At 39.0% G+C, this 10605-nt stretch overlaps 1 protein-coding gene across 2 annotated transcripts in view; it reads left to right on the forward strand.

Annotated features, from left to right (window-relative positions):
• Window positions 1-9022, forward strand: part of kairos — a 54335-nt gene extending 45313 nt beyond the window's left edge. For both annotated transcript variants that reach the window (XM_015171010.3, XM_002055058.4), the window contains exons 2-5: window positions 935-1000; window positions 1122-1635; window positions 1990-3366; window positions 3519-9022. In XM_015171010.3, the coding sequence (XP_015026496.1) occupies window positions 997-1000; window positions 1122-1635; window positions 1990-3277 (1806 nt within the window). In that variant the 5' untranslated portion in view covers window positions 935-996 and the 3' untranslated portion in view covers window positions 3278-3366; window positions 3519-9022. The remainder of the gene's footprint in view (window positions 1-934; window positions 1001-1121; window positions 1636-1989; window positions 3367-3518) is intronic.
• The last annotated feature ends 1583 nt before the right edge of the window (window positions 9023-10605 follow it).

Raw genomic sequence — 10605 nt, forward strand, 5'->3', positions numbered from 1 at the left:
AGACAGTCACACTTTATCAGTCACACCATCAGTCAATCACTTAGTCAGCCAGCTAATCAGTCAGCAATAGAGTTGACATAATCCTTGTAATTTTTTAAAAGTGAGCTTGTCGAGTTTTTCCATTCTGTTTTTGCAGAAACCAAAGGCCGTTAATTTGGTTTTAGTTGTAAAAGGTAATTTGTTGAATTTTCTCGCTCTGTCGCTCAAGTGCCCAAAACACTATAAACTTTATAATTATTTAAGCGCGTTGTCATATTTACACCTGCTGCGGCATCCCCAACAGAGTCCAGTTACAGCTGCCAACTGACATGCCCCAAATTGCCATCATGGTCGTTGCCGCTGAAAACTCGTGTCAAAGCAAAAGTTCCTGTGGGTGATAAGTGGGTGCAGTTACAGTGTGCGGGAGGTCATAGGGAAGAGCGGTAAGTTGAGGTGGCTTGGCCAACTGGGAAGCCGGTTGACTGAGGTACGAAAATGGGCGGATTGCCAACAGTTGTCCATGGCGCAGAGCGATGTAAATGCAAACTCTTGCGGTATTTGAGTAACGGCGAAATTTCATTTTAACTTTCGCATAATTTTATGCTCATTATGGCCACTGTGTGTGTGCCCAGGCATACACACACGCGCAGAGAGACACACTATTACGTTGTTATGGCAAGCGGGAGCCAGATATGGCTGTATATAGCAGCAGCAGATCCAGCAAAATGTCAAATCCCAAGATAGCGGCAATGGCTATGTTGATGGCGTCGCAAAAGCTTTAATTACTTTGATGCATGATTTTCCTGCCATTTGCAATTTGTAGCAAGGATAATGAACAGGCTGGCTTTATTTAACCTGCTGCATGCACACACACACGCACACGAACACAGAATCTTGTGTACACATTTGTATAGCATACTTATTTGATGCGTGGCTTCTTCCGTTTGCTCTGCAGCAAGGACACGCACACAGGACGAACGTATTCCCAACTGGCTACCAATTGAGCAGTTGTTAGAAATGGGTAAGTGTGCGAACTGAACTAAATAGAAGAACGAAGAGGACGACCACAACACACTTTTGCACGTCCATGTGGGATACACGGATTCACCTTCAATTTGGCAACGGTTTCTCTTTTGATACAGATGCGCTACGCTTGCGTGGTTCGCCATTTGTACGCTTCGGCGGTGGCGCTGGGCATGGACCAGGACTGCCACATCCACATCCGCATCCACAGGCGCATGCCGTGCACAGCGTTCAGCAGGAGCCGCTTATTGTTGTGGAGGAATCAAATTTGCCCGAAGAACTGGAGCCGGAGAGCTCGGAGACATTCTCGAATCGTGCCAGTCTGGACATCGACTCGCCCGTGAATCCATATTTGCTATCACCATGGCGTGATCCGCGCGAGGCCCGCAAGCATTCTCTGCCCTCACAACAGGTCACCGACGGCATCACCGCCAGTCAGGTGCGTCGTCTCTCCGAACGCGGCGGCGAGGGTTCCGGCCCATCGCCCAAAGAGGCCGCATTTTTGGCCACACTCTCACAGGCCCCAGCTCCATCTGGCCGTCGGCACTCGGTTGTCACCATCTCCAAGGTGCCCACCACACTCTTTGGACGCTCTCGGCGCGAATCTGTCGCCGCATATCCGTCAACCAATGGGTAAGTCCGCCCGGCTTCGAAACAGGTAGAATGCAAATATTTTATTTTATATCCAGTCAAGTAGTGCACTCCTCGCACTTAGTAAGAGGAGGCTGAAATTCCGAAAAGGTTACTTCCTTATAATTATCTAACTGGTGTTGGTCTTAGCTTATTATCGCATAGTATATAGACAAAACTCTGAAAAGTGGAGATCTGCGTTTGATCACAATCAATACTTAAATGATGTAACTTAGGTCTCCATAAGACAAGTATCTTGATTATATGAATCAGAGCTTTTTGGAAGGCCTTAGCCTCGATTGTTGCTCTCGGTGGGATTAGGTTCCAGTTGTTGACCATTCCATTTGATTATTGCAGCAGCAGTCGTGTATTGAACTCGCGTCGGGAGAGCAACACAGGACCTCCATCAACAGATCCGATTGGGAGCATACACAATTTGCAGCTGGACATTATGGATGACATTTATTTGCAGTCGCGCAAGGCTCGCTTGAAGCTTTGGACATCCAGCAACGAGAAAGTGTGCGAGGTGCAGACGGTCGATGAGGTGGGCGCTGGGGCACCAGGCAGACGGTATACCAATCGACGGTATTCCGAGTGCCCCCAGCCGGGCGTAGGTGGCATTAGCACATTGCGTCGTGGCTCGGAGCACCCGCAGCCGCAGCCGCCGAGTGTCTCGCCGCAGCCGCCATCGGCACGTGCATCGATGCGACGCAAGAAGTCAGGCAGCGGCCTGGGCTTGCTGGGCAGCCGGACGGATATAGCTGGCATCTTTAGCTCGATAACCGGTTCGGGCAGCAGCTCGATCATTGATACGCACAGACCGGATCCGGATGGCGGTTCGTCTAGCTCATCGGGGGCAACTGGGAACAGTGCTACCAGTCCCTTCTTGAGCAATACGTTCCAACAGGCAGCTCGCGGTCGCACCACCAGCGCGACACCCACACCCAGTGGCGGGCAATCATCGGGCCTGCTGCTGGATCCGAACGCAGGCCGCTCGACACGCTCCAACAGCTTTGACGTATCCATATTGAACAATGCCAAACAGCTAGTGACCGAGGCACAGGACAACAGCTCGGCAGCCATATCGGGCTGGTTTGGCAATAAGCGGACGCCGCTTGCGCGCAAGAAGAGCATGCGGAGCAAGAGTAGTGCCGTTGCTCTGTCAAAGGACATGCTGGAGCGGCTGCAGAAGAAGGATCCGCTTGCTGGCGACTCTGGCAAGCCGAAGCTAAAGCCACGCAGCAAGCAAAAGAAGAGCTGGGCAGATGCCACCAAGGCGAATATTGTGGATGCCACCATGTTGGGCTCGGCCATCGAGGGATTTCTGCGCAAGAGCTCCAATGCTAGCATGGGTGGCGGAACTAGTGCCGCCGGCGCTTCCACATCCACATCTGGCAGCCGTTCGGGCAACGCCAGTGGCAGCGGCAAGGGGGCTATACCCAAGGACTCTGGCGCCAGCAGCAGCAGTGCCAGCTCTGGAGGGGCACGACGCACTCGTCAGTCCGCTGCGAGCTCTGCTCAGTCGCAGGCCGGACGCGCCATGCGCTCCACGCTCAACTGGTTTAGTAAGGGCGACGAGGATGATTCCAAAGATACGTGCGATGCCTCTCTGTGCGCCACACTTAAGGATCTCTTTGTCAAATAGATCGGGGGTACGAGACGCAAGTAAACGGACAGCGACGGCGAATAGTGTTGGGCATAGGAGGCAGGCAGAGGCGATCAGAAGAATAGAAGGTGAGGAATCTTTGAAATGAAATTTTCTATTATTACTATCAATTTTTCATTTTTAACATACGAATATTAATAATATTTTTGTTTTTTTGTAGTTCTGAATATTACTTTTAAATATTATTGTATATTGCATTATATATCTAAAACCTTTTCAGTGGGCTACTTGCATCTCTAATACCACGAATACAATAAAACGAAATCATAAGCACAGGAAACACATGAAAAACAATACCAAACAAACGAAATAAAAGGAAAAACGTACAACAACAGTAATTCGAAACAATAACGGTAAATAGTAATGGTAAATAGTAACGGTAAATAGTAACGGTGACCGCATTGAGGGGCGCTGGTAGTAGTAACGATAGTTAATAGCAATATCAGAGAAACGATAACGATAGCGATAACGATAACAATATTAAGGCAACATTGCAGGTGAGTTTTGTGATTATCGAAGGGCAGGGAAAAGGTAGCGAAGGCAAACCGAATGACAAATTACCTACAAATAGTGACCTAAAGACATACAAGCATATAAAACGTACATATTTCGAAAACAATATATTTACATATGACCTTTGAACAGAATACATATTAACATACAAACATATTTCGATAAATATATAAATATTTACATATACAAAGCGTATTTACATTTTTATCCGTCATAAACCAAAGAAATAAAAAAAAATAAAAATAAAAATAATATATAAACTGAAGATGAAGGAGAGGTGAGGAGGTAGTATTGAGAGATGGCAAAAGAAAAAAACCAAAATCAAACTATTTTTTTAGGTGTGGAATCATATTTGAGAAGATCAGCCAATATGTATGTGTCAACTAACTATATATAAAGTAAATGGCTATGAATAGATTTTTTTTTTTCTATACTATAATAAATAAAGTATTTAGAAGATACGAAGCAAATATTTCCAAATGCTACTGATCATGAAATGTACAAATTGAGTTGCGCATATCAAACTATACAAGATCCGATACATATATACGCAACTGGGAATGAATACATATGATATAAGGCACGAATACAATCGAATATGGTGGGTTGAAGAAAATAAAAATATATATCTATTATATCATGGTTATAAATGTTATATAAATGTGCAGTAAACTTTGTAAGGCATCTCCAATTGGGGATCCGTTAAGATTTTAGTTGTAGATTTTTTTTTTTGCGCCCATAATTGGTGCAACTCGTCAATGCAGAATCTTTGATCCATGCAAGGAGATACTAGGAGACGGTCTTAAGGTTCCATAATATGTAATAATATTAATAATAATATAAATAATAATAATACTAATTCTAATAATAGAAAACTTCTTGTAAGGTATTCAACGCTATTGAAAATGCCACCCTGGCGTTTTGCGGGAAATGTTGTAAGCGCAACAATAACTTTAACTAATCTGCATGTGCTTACAAATTGATTTAATTGGTAACTACATATGTGCAATTTGAGCTTAAAAAAAAAAAACTGAATGCTAATTAACATCATAACATAATTAACATATACTAATAATATGGCAACTATGTTATATATTGATGTTCAAATTATTGATGTACATGTATTAAATGTACATGCATGCAAACTTTTATGTGTATGTTTATGTGTGTGACGCAAAACACAAACTCAAACTTGAGTTGAACTTTGTAATGACAGCAAATTGCGTGAAAAACTTTGCTAATTGAATTGTGCGGAATGTGGCAAAAAAAAAAAAAAATAAATAAAAATAAACGGATAAATAAATTTGAGAGCTTTAAATAAAAGAGAAGTGGCAATTCGGCAGTAAAGATTCAGCAATCAGTCAATATTGCAATCAATCAAGTATGCTTCAATCAAGTATTCTAATAAGTATACAATATACTTGCATGAATACATATACATATACATATACATATATATATGTACATGTGTGAATTTATATGGCATTTGGCAATGTCAATTCACAATCTGCTCGCTTAATGTTATTAAATGAATGTTAAACACTGAATATTGTTGAACGTTGCACAGCACTGTCGATAACGTTGACGCAACTGTCAAGCTAGATGATCCCAATAACCGTGTGCATCTATTTCACTCACATACATGTTTATCTACTGGTGTATGTGCGTATTTTTACAATAAATATACATACATATATATTAAAACCATATACGACCGTATATGTATATGCATATGCTGCATATTACCATATATGTACTACATGTATATCTCAATGTGCCCAATTAACGTATATCGATTTCCAATGTGTGTTTCAATAATACTCGAAATCTGTGCGGTAACCCAAAGTTAACTTTCACTTTCAATGCTAAATGTACATAAATATATTTGCAAATATATAAAATATTAGTCTAATTCAATATACATACAATATATACATATATACATATATACAAATATCTATATAGATATACATCTGTATGTATACGTATTTATATATATGTTTGTATATGTAATATGCATACATTTGAATGGTATTTCAACTATTTACAAGTCAATGCGACCGTTATTGGTCCCAATAAAGAAATAAACTATAATAAAATACAAAATACAAAATACAAAATACAAATACATATATATACATATATATCTAGCAAATAAATGTTGTTCTAGTTTTTTACATGTCCATTTTTGCTCGTGTTAGTTGCAACTGTTGTTGTCAATGTTGTTGTCGTTGTTCTTATTGTTGCTGTTGTTGCTGTGTTGTGCTGTTTTTTTTTTCTCTCTTTCATCTTTCTGCACAGCAGCAACATTCAATATCATTTACATGCATTAAGTATGTACAACAAAAATAAGAATAACTAAATAAAAATATAAAAACAGAAAAATTCTTAAATATACAAAATAAAGTGAAACTAATTAATTAAAAAAAAAAAAAAAAACAAAAACATAAAAACTTACACCAAAAATGTTAAACAAATTGCTAAAAACTCGTAAATTGAAAACCAACAACAAAAAACTAAACGTAAAGTTCTCTTTGTTCTATTTTTGATAGTAGTATACTGTATTTTAAATATATAACACATACTTATATAAATACCTATGTATGCCCAACAATAAATGTGTTTTCTGTTGCCCACCATGAAATGCAATCAGTGTGCATAAATTTATAAAATGTTAACTCAAGACTAAGCTTGCAACTCTTAACTATCCAATGATAATAAATCCAAACTACAATTATTTACAAACTGACAAGCTACAACAAAAACTAAAAAAAAAAAGAAGCAGATAAATGAAACAAAACAAGCTCAAAAGTATGTAAACAACTTTTTTAATACTCCGTTCCCTTCAGCTGTTAATCCGTTGTGAACGGAGTCTTACGCCGTCGGTTGCATCCGACTGCAAAGTTTTCATTTGTGTTTTATCAAATTAGCTGGGAAAACTTGTTTATTTAGATATACATCATATCTAACAGGCTATTTATAATATTTTTTCCTAATGAATTCTTCAACTGTGCTTGGCAGTAAACAAATTATGTGCCAGTTAGCCAAAATAGAATAAAGGCCAGCAGCAAAAGCATCAAAATGAAACCTAGTAGCTTGCTCTGACCAAGCATGCCGAAATGAGAGATACCCTCTATGTGCTCTACGCACGCCTGCTTGACACTATGCAAATCCTAAATAACTTTTGTGTTTTATCCGATCGCATAAAGTTCGAATGGCTCAAAACTGACATAGACATGTTTACAATTGCAAAAGAGTTACCTATCAGGTATGGGTTTTCCGTCAATCGATATTTGGCAAAGAAAGCGAATATTTTGATCTGCATATGATATAATCTTTATTGCAAAATCGAACTTGTATATCAAATGGCAGCTGAGATCAAGAACATATACAAATTTGAGCTTGTAAATATGTTTTATGTCGAATGGGTTAAAGGGGTCACATCAACTGGCACATATCTATCAAGCCCTCTTCAAGACATTTGCTGGGTGCTGTGTGTGCAAACAAACGAAAAATCATGTTGACATTAGTTTCCAAAGATTTGACAGACGTTAGTTTGGTCAGCTAAACGACTTAAATAAATATATTCAAACAATTCTGTTGACCCAAATGAGGACTCGCATGCAATCGATTCAATTTAAATTTCCATTCACTTCCTGTATGCCCCGTTCCGGTTGCTGTTGTCATCTAATTGTTGTTGTTTTATTGTTGTTGTAAACTAAGACTAAGGTTAAGACTACATCAAGCAAGCGGTTACCACCGACTAAATGTACTTTAGTAGTGTTAACTGAACATACTCAAAATAATCCCGGAGCTGCACATAAATCCACAAGCACTTTGGTGCAATACGCTCCGTTTCTAATTCGATTGCTGGCAATGCAAATATATATGACAATTACTTTACAAATGTCGTTTTTATTTGGCAAAAATGTTCAACCAACAAGAACAAATGCATTTCAACGCATTGCATTATGTCTATACATATATATATATGTGTGTGTGTGTATGTGTGGCAGTGTAAACAATGCTATGAATATATGGCATTCTTTTGGGCGCGCTTGAATGAAATATTTGTGAGCGCTTGCAGCAGATGAGAAAACAAAGGGAACTCATTGCAAACTCAAGTGAGGCCGATTCAAGTCTGTGCGCAGCTAAGGAAAATCGAAAAAGACAGCAAAATAAATTTTAGTTAACGCTCTAAAAATGAGAATCCATTGAAGGCAGGTCAATATTGTAAATTTTTAAGAGGTTACGAGGCAAAAGAAAAGTCTTCCGCCTTGAGTAGCCACATTTCTTTTGTATTAATTTGCTTATTTTATTTTTGTCTCAACTTTTTGTAGTTGTTTTGTAGAAGGAGTTGGCAGCCGGGAGAAATGTGAGCAAAACCACGCATAATTTAGTGTATCAAATTGTAAGAGCAAGGTCAAGAAATGCAAAATAAGTGTTTATGGTATATAGAGAATTGTACCTTTATATACAAGCACACATGTATGTATATATATGTACTTTGAAATGTAAATAACGTTGAAAATATGTGAAAGAGAGCAAGCAGCAAGCTATATTATCATATGTTTATACAATATACCCATAAGTATGTGAATGGAAGGAGTAAAAGATCGATAGATCTGGAGAGAGCAAGAGAAAGCGAAAAAAAAGATATGCAAAAAATTTGTATGCACAAATCAAACAAGTTTCGATGAAAAAAAAGAATATTTAAAAAAATAAAGCAAGAAAAGAAAACCAGGAAACAATTTCAAGATGCAACTGAATGTAACAATCATATGATGACACATAATGGATTAAACCAGTAAACAATACAAAGCTACAACTATATCTATATATATACACATATATATGTCTATATATGTATACATATGCATATGTATACACACATATATATATGTATGTATATACATATATGAATATATATACCATATATACAAAACCTTTAAATAGAATGTATACACATACTTATACATATAAATTATATATACCTACATATACACATATATATGTCAGCTCCCCGAAGAACCCAAATTATGTATGTATGTAAATTCTCAGACACATGTGTATGTACCCAAATACCATACGCATCTGTATGTGTGTATCTGTGCTCAGCATTATCGCATGCATTAATGTCCCGTGAGAAGCAGTTCTTTAACTGTCACATTTACATACATGCAAGTACATATGCTATATATATATATATATATACCAATAAATAGTTATGTGTATGTGCTTTTGCTTTTTATTGCTGGCTAATGGGATGGTCACGGGGGGCGCTGGGAAGCGGAAAGATAGGTGGTTAAGTTTGCAGCCCAAATCACTTTAGGTCTGACTTTGGGCAAATACTATGGATAAGGATTGCTAGCTGCCTAATGATCTGTTATAATATTGTAGCAAATTATGTGTTCAGATAACCATGCCAGATGTATTTTTAACAATTATGAAAGTGGTGGATAAATATGGTCGACAAATATATTTTAACCTTATCGTTTCTTGCACTTGGAGTGCCATTTCGAGTCTCTGCGAATGCGATGCGATGCATTCATGCCTATGCCCAGACGTACCATGCTTTATTATTAAACACATTTAAAATAAATCCTGGCATTGGTTACGCTAAAGACTAAAGCATAGGAAGGCTGAATTCGGTCCATACTTGACTAATTGCTGACTTGCAGTCAGTCCTTTAGACTGTTCTATTGTTTCCATTTGTATAAACTCTGTGAGACAGAATGCCCCCGAGGCTTTAAATGTTTGTCTGATTTACTTATATCGCATACCTCACCTCACCACACCTGGCATGAGCTGTAAATGGGTGCATAAAAGGACTCTGGCCAAAATCCGAACTAGAGTGCAATTAAGAAACTGCAGCTTTCTGGCTTATCCGACTAACTGAGTTATCTTCTTATGGGTCCAAAATATGCTAGAGCGCAGACTTTTTTTTTAGCTTGTGTGCATGAACAATGAATAATTGAGGAATGCCGAGAATGCAACAGCAGCTGCCTCAAAGTGCCTGCACTTGCCGCCATCTATTCGAATTGCCGACGGTCGTATAGATGTATGTGTAAGTGTGAAGAGTAGCAGGTCATAAATCAAACAAGAACCGAAGTATGCAACCTAAATTCGGCAAAAGGAACTCGGATTTTGTTAAGCGAAAAACTCAGCAAGAGTATTAAATATGAGGGCGAATAGCATTTTGCATTTTACATTTTGCATTTTGAATTTGGCATTCAGCAGCAGCAGCCGCACCCAACTGTGCAACAAACGGGTGCAGAGCACAAAGAGCCAAGCATCTCATTGCCAACTACTGAACCTGGATGCCGCTGCTGCCCTTTCGACTCATCTGCTTATCTGTGCTGATGTAGCACGTGGAGCACGCTGTGGGGGCACATGCAAATGGTTGGCTTGTAAGAGGCATTGCAATCCGATACTTCAGTGTGAATCGACAGATGTTGGCAAGTGTTGCTTGCAAATCGCAAATCAATTAGCGCCAATATTGAATAACAAGTAGTTACTGTCTATTGTGGTTTTCTGGAAAGCAGATGTACACGCGCAGACACACACACACATGGATTAACCAACAACATTGTAGGTATCATATCCACGATATATGTGTATGTATATGTATATGAGCCTTAAGACGAGCCGTTAGCTCGAGCCGTAAATCGAAATATATTTCAAAATTCTGCTGGCTAAGTCAGTTAAATAAGGGTCAGATTTCTTCGAAACAAGCACTGATGCAGATGAATCTATCTTTATCGCCAAGAGTGTAACTACTTGATTTAGTCGGA

The sequence above is a fragment of the Drosophila virilis genome, chromosome X, assembly GCF_030788295.1.
Source record: "Drosophila virilis strain 15010-1051.87 chromosome X, Dvir_AGI_RSII-ME, whole genome shotgun sequence".
NCBI lineage: Eukaryota > Metazoa > Arthropoda > Insecta > Diptera > Drosophilidae > Drosophila > Drosophila virilis.